At 39.5% G+C, this 15,899-nt stretch overlaps 1 protein-coding gene across 6 annotated transcripts in view; it reads right to left on the reverse strand.

Annotated features, from left to right (window-relative positions):
* Positions 1-421: 421 nt before the first annotated feature.
* LOC148849330 (putative 26S proteasome non-ATPase regulatory subunit 3) overlaps positions 422-15,899 on the reverse strand; it is a 28,043-nt gene continuing 12,565 nt past the window's right edge. For all 6 annotated transcript variants that reach the window (XM_088951121.1, XM_088951119.1, XM_088951124.1 and 3 more), the window contains exons 4-9: positions 4,048-4,185; positions 3,536-3,672; positions 3,374-3,428; positions 3,181-3,291; positions 2,297-2,536; positions 422-1,184 (exon numbers count right to left, since the gene is read on the reverse strand). In XM_088951121.1, coding sequence (XP_088807247.1) covers positions 669-1,184; positions 2,297-2,536; positions 3,181-3,291; positions 3,374-3,428; positions 3,536-3,672; positions 4,048-4,185 — 1,197 coding nt within the window. In that variant the 3' untranslated portion in view covers positions 422-668. The remainder of the gene's footprint in view (positions 1,185-2,296; positions 2,537-3,180; positions 3,292-3,373; positions 3,429-3,535; positions 3,673-4,047; positions 4,186-15,899) is intronic.

Consider the following 15,899-nt stretch of genomic DNA (forward strand, 5'->3'; position numbering starts at 1 on the left):
CAATTACAACGATATAGGCACTACTACATAAGACAAGTTCAGTGAAAATGCCCTCCATATTCAAATAAGGCCTCTTGAAAATAAAACCTGATGCAAAATGTAATGTTCCCGTTGTCCACTACACCAAATACGATTTTTTAATGTTTAGAGTTTGAAAGTAAACCTTAATGGAGCACAAACAACAATACAATACCACAGTACCAAATATCCTCATACTTACCACTTACTAGAACCAACCGAAGCCAAACAAAATATTCTCCATAATTGCAACCCCTATGGTAGTGGCGAACTGGTGAGCACTTCTTTCGTGTAAAGTTTCAGAATGGCTGGACCTAACCTCTATTTATGCTCTTTAATATAATATAATAATACTTTGTTTATATATCAAAATAATAATTACCTATAGAGAGTACTATGAATATGTGAAAGCTGTCACTCGTACATCAAATTACCAAAGCAAACTCATGTTCAAAAGTTTTGGGGTTTTTTGGGGTTTGGGGAGGCATCTAGAATGGTGCAAGTATAGTTGCTGAATTTCCAATGTTGAAACCAAATCTTTGAAAACAACAAAATCAAAAAAAGAAAACAAAAACATCCCACAACGATATTTTGATGAAAGCAACAAATACAAAGTGTTACCAAAAGATGTTGACGAAGTAAGAATGAATTCAAAAGTCATCATCATCTTCCTCGGCAATATGCTTGGCAAGCTCTTGCTCCTGTTGTTGCCTCTCTCGCCTCTTCTCAGCACTTTCTTTCTCCTTTTTGTGGGAATTGGGTGGGAACCTTAATGCACGCACTGCCTCATTATGCATGTTAAGGCAGAAGGCTATCCTTGAATTGAATGCAAGCTGGGGCTCATTTGTAGCGTAAACATCACCAGTTTCCTTTGATACCATCCACCCATTTGCATGATCCACAGTGGCATCAATTGCACCATCTCGAATTGCCTTAGCCACAATACTCTCCGCATCAGCAACAGGATTTGCCGTGTCCAACCTCAATTTTTTGGCAACATCTACCAGTGAGATACGAGAATAAGAAATGCTGATGTTGCGCAGACCAGTCCTTATAACATTATGTCGCAGCCTCACAATTAAACTGTGGGTCCGGTCTGTACTAAATGTATTTGCAAACTTCTCAGCGACAGTCCTGAACAATTCCAAATCCCCAATGCGAACAGCCTGAAAAATTCACCCATTTTCATCTAATGAAATCCCGACAGCTTAGCTCCACCTGGATATAGACTATTTTACAATTTGCACCAACCAAAAGAATAAAAATAACTAAAATTTAAAAACAAAAAACAAAGGCCTCACACCATGTTAAATTGGTAAGAATCAGCAGAGATAACATAATCTGTGGCTAGACCTGTTCACGGGCCAGGCTTTGGGCCTGACTTCACACTATGTTGGGCCCATTCAAATTTTGGCAAAAGCTAGGCCCAAGCCCGGCCATGAACAGGTCTATCTGTGGCCATCTCATATTTTCCTTTCACCTTGAAGTGTTTCTTGAGCCTTGATTTTTTTTTTAGAATCAAATTAAAAATAAAAATACCCAATAATTAAAGATCACCTCCCAGTTCTCTGCAGGTACACATGCCAAGAGGTTTTTTTTTTCTTTTCACATGCCAAGAAGTTTAAAACATGAATTTGACACAAGGTACTTGATATTTTACCAATGTTTTAAAAACCGACCCAACGGCCAAACCATTTTTGCATCTGGGTCATGGATCACCAGTTCAATCATCTGGGCCAAACAGGTTAGACCATGCCACATCAGCATTATAATAGGTGCATAAACACGCATTTTATCAATAAATAATATAAAATTATAATCTACATGCAATATATGCATTATTTTATGTTTAATTTATATTTTTTAATTCAGTTTTTAAAATTTTATTTGTAAAAAATATTAAAATTGCAATTTGATGCCAAAACAGGCTTTTTTCGCAAAAATAGCAGGGCAAGGCAACTACAGCTCCTTGGGACGCATAGATCTCGAAAAGTTACCCAAAATATATATAAAAAAAAGATCACCTCAGTCAGACATCGGAGTGCAAAATTATGGCCTCCAGAAGTTTGCATACATGTTTAATGTACAACCCATGACCCGGTCACCGAGTCAAATAGGTCAGCAGTCCAACTGGCCGGATCAAATGGTTTTTGACCGAGTGACGGTTTGAATGGTTCAACTGGCCGGGACAACAGCGGGTTGAAAACATCAGGAAAAACTAGTGCGAACGCTGAATGGTTATAACAGAATGCTCTGAGAGTTCAATTAACCAACTCACATTTGTTAGCTCAAAGTATGGCCTCAAGGCCTTCTTCATGCCTTTCTGCATAAACACAGTTCGCTCAGGAATTTCCCCAAGTAGTAATCGAACAATGACAGCCCACTTGTTGCATTGAACTCGGAAACCACGAGCTGCAACAGGGGCTTTTCTGGCAGCCTGTAGGAGACTCTCCTTTGCATCTGTATATTCCAACTGAATTGTCCTGATCTTTCCCAGGTAGAAGAGATAACGACAAAACTGCAGTGAAAAAGTAAAATGCCAAAATATATGTAAGTCGTGAACAGGATCTTCTGTAGTGCTGTTCTAAAATGACTATTTCAACTAATGATATCCAAAGGAATTGAATCCAATTGAAAGGGATTGATTCAGAGTTACAGTAATAACATAAGAATCCCTTGGGCTTCAGTCTATTAATCGATACTTAATGGGTATTGCGTATCAAACTCAAAAATAACACCAACAATTATTATCATCCAATATAGTTTCGGCATGTAAAACCTCCTGAGTGCAACTCATCAAACTGGGTACTCCCTCCATGCATGTCACAGCATATACCAATAAACATCCATCTAATTAGACCATACTTGCAACATATTCAGCCATGTACTAATGCACAAAACTCAAATCAACAGAAGCCTTAAAACCAACTATTGGGGATTGGTTAAACAAATGTTGTCCCAACATTTGACAACATTCCACACTATCAAGAGCCAAGTCTTCTGTCAAAATTCAGCCTTGCATAAAGTGACACCCAGCAAGCCTGAACCATATGACATCTATGGTACACTGAACTCATATTCCATATACGAGTTAATCATGAAAAGAAAAAGTTCAGAGATGGAAGGTACTCAAGTTGAAACGAATTGAGAATTTGAGATTACCTGCTGATTTGAGTGTGCCTCAAAGCGTGGTGCCTTTGACCTCAGCTTCTCTGCCTGATCATACAAGTTGTAATGCAGGTAGTTGCGAAGTAACAGGTTCAGAAGTGTTTCCTGCGTTGGGACATGATATTTAGTAAGCAAATGAGAATCTCAGGTAATATAACCAATTGTCTTTTGGAAAGATAAAACCAACCTGACCCAGTTCATCATGGCGCAGTGTGGCTATCCGGTGCAAGGCAAGGAGATTGCTGGAAATAGAAGTTTCCAAGTCAGAAAAAAGAACTAACAAACAGTTAGAAGCTCATTCAATATTTCACTTCCTTTTTTACAGACTCTTATTAATGCAGGTGCTCACCCTCGAATTTCAGCAAGATCACCTGTAAGTTCATAGCTGAACGAGTAATAAAAGTACAGTCTGGATGCAAGAACATCAACAGTTCTTCTATTCAAGTTTTTCAGGCGAGCAATGCTTGCAGAAGAACAAATTTTTGCCTGAAGGACAAGCCAAGAAATGGATTAAGCCGGGAAGCAAGAATATTTAATCTATCAAGGTAGATATAGAGAACACATAAGCTGAATATGATAGCTGTTTTACTGGCTGTGAGACCAATCACTTTTGCTCCACACCAACCATAAATGCAAGTAGAGATTGAGTGATTGTGGGCCATATACACTTTATGGGTAGCGTGGCGTGGGATGTAATGATTGGTCCCACAGCCTGTAAAACAACTATCAAATTTAGCTAATCCTTTCTCGATGCAGAGATATATTTAAAGAATAAAATAAAATATACAACACATAAAACAAAGAAAGGAAAAGAAATGTGTGGTGGATGTAGAAGTCAATAATATGCATAATATATCTCACCTCATTATATCTCTTTTGATCAATTAGAAATATTAGCACAAGCAGGTAACAATAAATCTCAATCTCTGGTAAGGAGTGCTTGACAGGAGCTTGAGTTGCAGAAGTGGCAGTATCAACTTCCATGTCATGTTCATCTTCCTGCAACCAAAAATAACTTTAGACCAAGAAATGAACTCCATATTTTTTGAGAACAAATGCTAGAACAAAGGTGAGAGTTGCAATAGGTGCTTATTAGAGAAGAATCAAAAGAAGTACTGATGGGCTTCATATTGAGGGGCTGGCTTGTGGTTGCTGGGTATGTCCCCCAAAGTTAAAATATGAGAGCAGTGTTCAGAGAACCGGACTGGGCATAGAACCGCAAAAAAGGGAGAGGCTCAAGCCTCTTAACTCACAATTTCTTTAAAATACGTGTGTGATAAAGTAATATATACAATTAAGAGTCACTAATTAACACAAATAAAGAAATGGATTAATGGTATTTGAGCAATACATATAAACAAGAGGTCATGGGTTCAAGTCTTGCCATAAGCATTTTGAAATTTCGATTATTTAGTGCCCCAAGCGGTTTTATGAAACCAGGACCGGTCCACCAGTTCTCTGGTTAAACAGGCCAGTCATCCAGTTTTGACCAGTTTTTCATGAATTCCGGGTTTTGGGGTATGACCAAATCAGCCAGGGACACTGGTCATGGTTCAACTAGGTGTTTTTTCTTTGTCAAACTGCAACATAATAAGTTTATGCCTTTTTCTTTTCTATACCATCAGGAAAAGTACAAAAATGTGGGGCAGAACCCCGAGAAACTACAAAAAAAAGACTACGTAATGAGTGACTGCATAACAAATACAAGCAGAAGGCTCCCCACAAAAATAAAATCAAGGGTTAGCACATGTTAGGAACTTTAAATCAGTGTTCTTAAACCATCGTTGACCTATCCGGTTGAACCGTTCAACTGTCACCCAGAGGTCAAGACAGTTTGGTTTTATCCCAAACCCATAAATAGTAAAAAACTGTTGACTTGGTCAAGATCTGTCCGACCCGAACATTAACTTGTTGAACCATTTGAACCATTCTCCAGTTCATGATTCAAACCATAATAATATAATATTTAATCTTTTTTGAATATTAAATCATTTATTTTAAGTAAAAACAAAATAATACAAAACCTAAAATGGTTATGTGAAAGGGTGAGAAGAGATTGAAAAGGAAAATGAAAAGCCAAGTTTGCATTTAGACAGCGATACCAGAACCCAATTTGATCTTACAACCAGTGGCTCCTCTTCTTCCATTATCAGCTGTCATTCTCACTTCCTCCATTGTATCGTAAGGGATGTTCATAGTGTGAACAGATTATTATAGTTAGAAATTAGAAATGTGGGGAGGGGGGCTAAAAGCAGGGATTTATGTGGAGGTTTTGTAGGTTAGTTGAAATGAAGAGAAGGGAGGATTGAGGAGATGTTCATATGTGAAGGAAATTGAGGTGACTATTGTGAAAGAGACACAGGTAGAGAGAGAGAGAGAGAGATCTAATGGTGGGGAGAAAAGAAAAAAAGAAGACAATGGTAAAGTTCCTTCTCTCTCTAAGATTCTATATTGACATGAGAGTGGAGGTACCCTAAAATTCTAGTCTAACTTCCAGATTGGTTTTTAAAACATGGCTTAAAAGGGCATACATAAATTATAAGTTTATCTTTGCTACCTATGAATATCTTATAGTTAAAAGATTTTTTTATGAATAACAGAACATTTTCAATAATATAAAGATATTGAAGTACAAGGAAGCAGCAATCCTAGAGGTTGAGACTTGAGATGGCATAACCCCGAACTTTTCTAATCATATAAACAGTACATCAAGTAGAAATCCCATTCCCCCAGAACAGATTCTCTCTTTCAACCCCTCGTCTTGCTAACCCATATTCCAAACACTGGAAGCACTGTACACCCACCAAAAAGCAACAATTCAGCCTCTATTTAAGTTGGAGTCCAAAGTAGAGAGAAAAAAGAAAATGATACATAGAAGTGTCCCTCAATAATCCATGGAGCACTGCTAGTTGCAAAAGTGGTGTCTAGGTATAGGGGGTATTCAGGAAAGGAATGGAGCTCTATTGGGGAAGTGGTTATGGAGACTATCAAAGGAAGAAGACAAACTTTGGGCTAAGGTGATTTGTAAGTATTCATGGGCAAATGGTTGATGGTTGGGATGTTGGAGTCTTGGCTAGGGCTACATGAGCTTCTCCTTCGAAATCTACTCATGATGTTCTTCCATCCTTTTTGGCTTATATCAGGTATGATCTTTGTTCTGGTAACTGGGTGAAATTTTGGGAGCATAAGTGGGTGGGGGATGTATGCTTGAAAGAGCAATTTCCCTCTTTGTATTCCCTTTCTTCTTTTAAAGATGAGCCGGTGTCCACTTTTTTGGTTCCTTCAAACTAATGTTCTGGTTTTGATTGGGACTTGGGTTTTAGAAGGGGTTTCAGGGATTTTGAAGTTCGTTCTGTCTCAGCTCTAATTCAGACCTTGGGTGGGGTGGTTTTAGATCCAGGGTGAGAGGACGGCAAGATTTGGACTCTGACTTCAACTGGTGTGTTTTCTTGTACCTCTTTTTTCAAAGCCTTAGAGCGGCCTTTTGATAGCCTAAGGAATAATTTTCCAGTCCTTGAAGTTCAGGGCAAACTGAGGTAGAGACAAAGTTAGGCTAGCTGATGGTTTTCACACCACCATTGCTGGCCAAGGTACTATGCCCTTACAAGGAACCATGGAGTCCAAGGAAATGGAGAGTTTTGTTCAAGCAACAAAATGGAGAATACTTCAGTTGGAGAAGAAGAAGGTCCTTATGGAGGAAATAACAAGTAGAGGGAAGAAGCTACTGAAAATTAGGGAAGACCAACACGCAACTATCATAATGAAATCAGAATTAGTGGCTGGCTTAAAGGTTTCGTATATGGCCTTCTATTTGCAGAAAGAATACAAGGGTGGAGAAATGAAACGACAAACAATGGGAAGAGATTCACAGTAGAAAATAGAAGGAACAGAAATGCAGGATTTATTTTACTAACAAAGTTCTTTGGCAAAGGGAGAAAACAACTAGTATGCCTTCCAGAGGGACAAGCTAAACAAGGGTGGAAGATGATCGCAGGTGCACTTGATGATTTCAACCAGAAAAAATGGGAGTTCTCGAATACTGAAGAGCAAACTATGAGGAAAGAACAAAAATCTGGGAAGGTGAGTGAGAGCCAAACTGGGAAAGCAAACTAAAAAGATCACTCCAATAACAGTACTTTCGATAGATACAATTCAAAAATAATAGATAAGATAGAACTCCTCAAAACAGCCGCCCCACTCCTTAATTTATATACATGGTTTCCTAATTGTAAAAGAACTTTAATGCTTACATGGCAATAAAAGATAAGATTAAAATAAAACTAATCCTAGATAAGATAGAATAAAACTTATCCTTATCCTATTAGGAAAGCTGATCCTAATCAATTAAATCTAAGTACATCTCAGGGTGTTACACGAATACTCTCAATGGTCCACAGTTTCCTACACTCCCCCTCAAGTTGGGTAGTAGATATTTGTCATTCTCAACTTGCATAAATCTTCTTCTAACTTCTTTCTTGAAACAGCCTTGGTGAGAAGGTTTGCAAGCTGCATGTCGGAGGTGATGTAAGGAAGGCAAACTTCTTGAGATGTAACCCTTTCTCTGATAAAATGCCATTCCACTTCGATATGCTTAGTTCTGTCATGTTGTACTGGATTATGGGCTATATTGATGATAGCCTGATTATCACAGTACAATATTAGGGGTTTCTCATAAACAATACCCAATTCCTCAAGTAATGACCTCAACCATAGAATCTCAGCCACACCATTTGCCATGGACCTATATTCCACTTCAGCACTTGAACGAGAATAACTTCATGTGGTCATTTTTCTTGAACAAAATGCCTCTGCCTGGGGACCTCTTCAAATATGCTAATATCCTTTGTGCATATACTGACTAACTACACTAACTGCATAACTGATGTCAGGTCTTCTGAGGCAAAGATAGAAAAGCTATCCAACTAACCGTTGAAACATAGCTTTATCTTCAATAGGCTCTCCACCCTCTGCATTAATCTTGTGGTTCTATTCAATAGGTGTGTCCGTAGGCTTAACTCACAACTTTCCTATTTCTTCTAGAATATCAAGAACATACTTTCGTTGAGAGACAAAAATCCCATGCTTGGATCTAGCTACCTCAATGCCCAAGAAGTATCATAATTCCCCCAGATCTTTTACCTCTAACTCTTGATGAAGGAGTTGCTTAAGAGACTCAATTTCACTAGTATCACTCCCGATTACTACAATATCGTCCACATACACGGCAAGCAAGGTTACAAAGAAACCCACTCTCTTAATAAACAATGTGTGGTCTGACTGAGCCTGCACATATCCAAACCTATCAAGGGCTCATCTGAATCTATCAAACCATGCTTTGGGGGACTGTTTTAGTCCATATAGAGCATTGTTCAACCGACAAATTTTTCCTGTCTCCGTACCATAAAATCCTGGAGGCAACTGCATGTAAACTTCTTCCTGCAAGTCTCCATTGAGAAAGGCATTTTTAACATCCATCTGATACAACGGCCAAGAGTAACTAGCTGCAAGAGATAATAGTACTCTGATAGTGGTCATCTTTGCTACTGGTGCAAAAGTTTCTAAGTAGTCAATACCATATGTCTAAGTAAATCCTTTTGCAACTAATCGGCCTTATACCTTTCAATAGAACCATCAGCATTATGTTTCGCAGTGAATACCCATCTACATCCAACTGGTTTCTTTCCTTTAGGTTGATCAACTATCTCCCAAGTATTGTTTCTGATGAGGGCATCCATTTTTACTTTTATTGCATCCTTCCATTCTGGTACTTCCAATGCTTCCTGTATTGTTCTAGGAATGGGAATATCAGCAATGGATGCGAGAAAAGACTTGTAGGAGGGGGACAAATGATCATAGGGTAGGAACTGAGAAATGCAGTGAGTTGTGGTGCAACGGCGTTTGCCTTTATGGACTACTATGGGGAGATCAAGGTCATTGAATGAAGGTAAAGGCTCCGTGGTTGAATGTCTCTCATTTGTAGTATCTGTAGTACCTGGATCTGGATCTGCAGAAAGAACTAGGGCTACTGTGGTACCGGGATCTGGATCTGTAGTGAGGACTGGGACTGGCCTGCACTGCTGATGTCCAAAATCGACCTGTCTCCATCGTTTGTGATAGACTCTCACATCCTTGCACCTTTGACATCCTTCCCCATTACATCCTTTTTCACTTAATGGGATTAGAAAAGAAACTTCCAATGAGCTACTCCCAGCTTCACTATTCTCCCCCTAAGGAGAAACCCTTGGATAATAGGGTTTATCCTCAAAGAAGGTGACATCCATTGAGACAAATATTTTTCCAAAAGTCGGTTCATAACAGCAATATCCCTTTTGAGTTTGGGCATAACGGAATCAAATTTGGAATGATGAGGGCCTAGGATTTGAACGAAACAAGTGCAGCTAAAGGTTTTGAGGGGAATGGTAAACAATTATTTATCAGGGTATAAAAGCGTAAATGGAGTTTTCATGTCAAGAACCCATGAGGGAATCCGATTGATGAGATAAACAACTAGAATAGCATCCTCCCAAAAACGTATAGACACATTTGAGGTAAACATAATGCCTCTGCTACTTCCAATGTGTGTCTATTCTTTCTTTCAGCAACCCCATTCTGCTGTGGTATATGTGGGCAGGTACTCTGATGGATAATCCCATAATCAAGCATGTAGGAGGCTAATGGGTTTGCAAAATATTCTTTTGCTTTATCTGATCTAAAAATTTTAATTTTGACCCCAAATTAGGTTAAAATCATTTTATGAAAGATTCAGGTTAATGTTGGAACCTCATCTCGAGAATGCATAAGGTAAACCCAAGAAAATCGAGTGTAATCATCAACAAATATTGTACCCCCCCCCCCCATGGCAGTGGTATGATACGGTCCCCAAACATCAGTATGCATAATTTAAAAAGAAATATTGCTTATGTTATTACTTAATTAATATGTAGCCCTGCAATGTTTTGCAAGCTTACAACTTTCACATTTCAAACTAGTCATCTGGACAGATTCAAATATACTAGGAAACAAACTTTTCAAAGCCTGAAAGGATAAATGGCCCAATCTATTATGCCAAAGCATCACCAGATCAACAGACTGAGAAACAAAGGATTTCTTAGTTTCACTATCTTCCTGATGAGCACTTCCTCCAAGTAGGAAGATTGCATCAAACAACTTGATGTCTCCTTGGACAGAAATAGGAACAAGGGATTCGTCAACAATGGACACTTTGTCTTTACCAGAAGATAAATGATAGGTAGAGAATAGTGAAGGCAAGCTAGTCGTACGATAAAATGCTCCTGAATCTATTATCCAAGAATGTTCTATATTACCTGGAGCTGAAGCATGATAAGTTGAGGCCTGATTACCTGATTGAGCAAAAGATGAGGTTGAAGGAGCTGATGATGGCTGAGGAGATGATACTGAATTACTGACTTCACTTTCTAATTGTGTCAGAGCAACTCGAACAGTAGCTAGGGTATCAAGAGGGGTATCTCTTGAAGCCATTGAGGCTACACTATCAGTGTTGACAACCATATTGGCATTACCCTTTTTGTTTCTAAGTTTTGCTAGAACTAGATGTGGATGCAACTTCCAACAGGTGTCTTTGGTGTGTTTAGGTTTCTTGCAATGTTCACAAACTAGGTCATTTTTAGCCTCTTTCTTCATATTCCTTTCCTTATCTCCCCCTGACTTGGGTTTAACTGCTGCCAGGGAAGATTCGAAAGGTTGATGCTGTAACATAACCTTTCTCCTAGTCTCTTCATTGTGCACTAGGGAATAGGCTTGAGATAGAGTCACATTTTCTCTTATCAATAGTTGTTGTCTTACAATATCATATTCAGAATTTAGACCAGCCAAGAATTCAAATACTTTGTTAGTTTCAATCTGCTTTCTGTAAGTCTGTGCATCTTTATGACTCTCCCATTCATTTATCTCAAGGTGGTCAATCTCATGCCACAGGGATTTTAGGGTTGAGAAATAAACAGAGACTTGTTTCTCCCTTTGTTTGAGATTTTTGACCTCACATTTCAGCTCATAAGCCCTAGCAACATTAAGGGGCTGAGAGTAGGTTTCTTTCACAACATCCAAAACTTCTTTAGTTGTTTTTGCCCATAAGTAATTTTGGATGATGTGTGGCTGCATAGAGTTGCATAGCCATGTCATTACCAAATAATTTTCCTGAATCCACTTAGCATAAGTGGGATCCTCCTTGGTTGGTTCCCCACATCGCCCAACAAATAGTTCAGCTTTCCTCTTCCCCCAATGGCCATCATGGCTGATTGGGCCCACTCTAAGTAGTTTGAACCATCAAACTTTACAGTTGTAATCTGGAAGGTGTTTTCAACCATGTTGCTTGAACCAGCCCCCAAAACACCCTCCTCCCCTTAGCTTTTAAACTCCATTAGAATGCTTCCTAATTACTGTACCAATTGGCCTACTGGGTCTGTAGCAGATAACAGGAGGGTTCTGATTCAGAAACCCTAATTTTGTGACAATCGTTCTATTAAGACTGAACTGTATCAATTTTGTTAAAAGGAACTACTGGATCTTCCAAAGAGCAAAGAAAAATAAAGGGAGACAAATCTGACTACCTCCCTGAAGCAATAACAACCCTGAAACTTGAGGGTTTTCTCTTAAACCCTAAAAAATGCAGAAAGGAAGGGTTTTTTTCTTAACCGTACCTCTTATACCAAGAGAGTGTTGCTACCGATTTCTGGTAAGGCTTGAAAACTTACCAAAAAATTCTGAGAAACTCTGATCTTGATAATCAGCTTCAATCTTGAATAGTGGAAACCGATCTTGAACTAAAACTCTTCTGAAACTTTGATCACCACCTCTAGTCTTGATCAAGAACTGACTTGATCCTCTTCTCTTCCTCTGATTCTTCCTGGTTATCAAAGATCTTATCCAATCTTTGGATTGCTACTGTAGATAACCTCCAAGAATCAGTTGAAGGGAGCTTTCTCTATTCTTCCAGCTCTAGGTGGTTCTCATGTGGTCGGTTGGATCAAAATCACATGAGAAGCCCTAAACCTGGCTCTGATACCAAGTAGTCGTACAAGACTACAGAGACTTTAGGTTTTGAACAGAAAATAAAAGAGAAGAAGAGAGATAGAGAAGGAGCACTCGTTGGAGAAGCTTTGAAAGAAGAGAATGGTTGGAGTGCTTAAAACATTCGCTCCACTCCTAAATTTATATACATGGTTTCCTAATTGTAAAAAAACTTTAATGCTTACATGGAAATAAAAGATAAAATTAAAATAAAACTAATCCTACATAAGATAGAATAAAACTTATCCTTATCCTACTAGGAAAGCTGATCCTAATCAATTAAATCTAAGTCCATCTTAGGGTGTCACACGAATACTCTCAATGTGAGGTCCACAGTTTCCTACAGGATGGAAGGAATGGGGGCTGGTTTACGAGGAAAGTTGTGAAAGTGAAAACAGAGGTTAAGGATTGGGAAGAAGTATTGCAAATCCTACTAGAGACACTTCAGCCAAAAGAGAAAATCACCCTCATCCCATTTGAAAAGAATAAGGCAATACTTGACATGGCCAAACTTCAGACTGTGAGCAGAATCCTTGAAACCAAACTTGGCCAGATTGCAGTAGAAAATTGGTCGCCTTCCTGTAACGAACTGAATATCTCGCAAAAGACCATAATTATCAAGATTCTGGGTTTACCCTTCAACCTCTGGAAGGAGCACATATTCCATAAGATAACAATGGCCTATGGTGGGGTCTTGGAAGGCTTTTGCATGCAAAACCTTCAAGCGGCAAAGATTAAAGTTGCAAGTGGAAGATTGGAAAAAATCCCAAGAAGCCTGGACATCTTCGCAGATGACTGTTGGAGAAAGGTGTGGTTGGCATCAGAAGTCAAAGCAAAGCTGTGGAATAGTTCGGAGGTAGAAGAAGATGATGACATGGACTGTTAGAGGCCATGTAGCGAGAGTTGGGTGGACCGTAGGCCAAAAGAAATCCTATGTTGAGGTGTTGCAATCGAAAAAAGGGCCACCTCGTGCTCAATTTACAAAAACAATTGAAAAGTCAAACCCGGGTCTACATAACCCGATCTGAAAGTCTAATTTGGGCTAGGTCTTTCAAGTTGGGTCACGTGACCCTTTTAAAACTCATGTGCAAAGCTCCCTTACACCGATGGGGGACAATGATTGTGGTCTATTATCGTCCCAAAGTGTGCCAATCCACTCGAATCGTCCCCAAATAGGAACGGCGATTAGAAAACCCTCCCCTCTTCTTCCTCCGGTTGCAGAAAAGACGTCGGCGACTGGGTTGAAGCTGCATTGGAGGTCGACAACTAAAGAAAACTCCACGACGCCTAAGAAGCCAAACCCTCGCTACAATAGGGTCTCACAAGGAGACTCTGAAGATGACTCAGATTGGGAGGCGTTAAGAGATGTGGAAGAAGACGAGGGTGATCTGCTGTCAAGTATTGGTAGCATCAATTCGACAAAGACCTACAAACTTTTAAACTGAAGTTTTCGAAACTGAACTGCTCTTAATTGAAGATGCTAGCATGGAGATTCTAGAGATACGGGATTCAAGGGCTGGTAACCTTACTACGGAAAGTGGAAGGCCTACAGGAGATTCTCAAAGAGAGAAGAAAATAGATACAAATCAAGAACAAAGACAGGGTGGCAGTTTTGTGCAGACGGGTTTCCATAGCAAACCGACTTTGGAACCACTTGAGGAACAACTCCCCCCTACTGCGCAAGTGGACACTGTACCTAAACCTGAACCATTTGGATTTGTCTTTGGCGGAATTGATGAAATCCATATTCAAGATCAGGGAGCCTCTTCCCCCCTTCCTCTCGATCCAGTTCTTTCTTCGCCCCCACTTTTCTATCAAAACTCGTTTGATTTTGATCCTTGTAGTAACCTTCAGCCTTTGGATTTTGCAGTTCCAGGTGTTGAAACGTCATCGGTGGCGGATAATGACCCATGTGCAATAGAAAAAGGAGGGGGTGGTGGAAAAGACAATGAGGAGAAATTGTTTAATGTGATGGTTTTGGAAAAGGATGAGGGGGGAAATGAAGTTATTGCAGGTACCCAAGAGAAGGAAAAGGAAGACTACTGGTTGGATGAGGGAGAAGAAGCCTGTAGAGAGATACCGAAAGTAAAAGGAGAGGAACAAAAAGAAGCCAAAAGGAAGTTCGCCAAAGGAAAGGTCTATCTTAGAAAGGGGGTAGAAGATGATAAAAAAAAAGAAAGAGAAGAATGAAGGAGGTGGAAAGGCCAGCCTGTGGTGTGTCCTATGAGAAGACTGTAAACAGGAAAAGAGAGAAGAAAAGAGGAGAATAGGATTTGGGATTAAATTAGGGTCGGGGAAAAAAGAGTGAAATGAAAGTGTTTTGCTGGAATGTAAGAGGTTTAGGAAGTGCAAAGAAAAAGAGAATCATCAGGAATGTGATAAGAAAGGAGAGACCAGTTATAGTTATGTTACAGGAGACAAAGCTTTCGGACTTGGATAGAAGGTGGATAAGAAGTATCTGAAGTTGCAGGGGTCTAAGTTGGTCTTTTGCCCCGTCGTGGGGTGCGTCGGGTGGAATCCTTACAATGTGGAAGAATGATGAAGTTGACTGTCAGGAGGAACTAATAGATCAGTACTCAGTATCAATAAAAGCCAAGAGGATGAGTGATAGAAGGGAGTGGGTATTGACTAATGTGTATGGTCCGAATTCATATAGAGAGAGGAACTCATTCTGGGAAGAGCTAGCGGAAGTCAGAGGCATATGGGAGGGTTCGTGGTGTTTGGGTGGGGATTTCAATGTAATAAGATATACAAATGAGGCAAACAACCCCAACCAACCCTTAACATCTAGCATGAAACACTTCAATTCCCTGATTGAGCCCCTAGATTGGATAGATTCTAGTACTCCATTGATTGGGAAGAGCTATGGGGCACTTTGACACTAAAAGCCCTACCTAGAGTGACTTCTGATCATTGCCCTTTAAGCCTTTACTAAGAACATCTTATCAGTCGCCCCACACCTTTTAGATTTGAAAACATGTGGCTAGAGGTTCCAAACTTTTTGTAAAGGGTAAAAGAATGGTGGTCAGAAGATGGGATTAGGGCTAGCAACAAAGTGGTGAGATTCTCTAAGAAACTGAAAAGATTGAAGGAAAAGGTCAAGGAGTGGAACAAAACGAAATTTGGAAAACTTGAGGTCATAAAGGAGGATTTAGCCAGGAAAATAAAGGAAGTGGACCAAAAGGAGGCCAGGAAAGAGTGTGGGGTGGAGGATAGAATAGAAAGATGAAACTTAAAAGTGCAATTGGAAGAGATTTCTTGGAGGCAAAAGTCTAGATGTAAATGGCTTCTAGAAGGGGATGGAAATACCAATTTTTTCTACTCTCTAGCAAATAGAAGAAGGCGGAAAAACCAAATTTCCAGTATAGAGGTGGATGGAAGAGTGATAACTGCAAAAGAGGAAATTGAAAGATGCTTTGTGGATCACTTTAAGTCAATCCTAACATCCTCTGATGAAAACATGGCAGAATTGGGAGATTTACAGTGGGACAAAGTGCCAGAATCCGAAGTTAAGCTCCTAGAAAGAGCCTTCACTATTGAGGAGATACATGAAGCAATATTCTCGATAGATAGATCTAAAGCACCGGAGCCAGATGGATTTTCAATGGCTTTCTATCAAGATTGCTGGGAAATATTGAAAGATGAATTATGTATTTGTGGAGTTC

Source organism: Nelumbo lutea, chromosome 6 (genome assembly GCF_056320005.1).
Source record: "Nelumbo lutea isolate HS-2025 chromosome 6, American lotus-T2T, whole genome shotgun sequence".
Taxonomy (NCBI): domain Eukaryota; kingdom Viridiplantae; phylum Streptophyta; class Magnoliopsida; order Proteales; family Nelumbonaceae; genus Nelumbo; species Nelumbo lutea.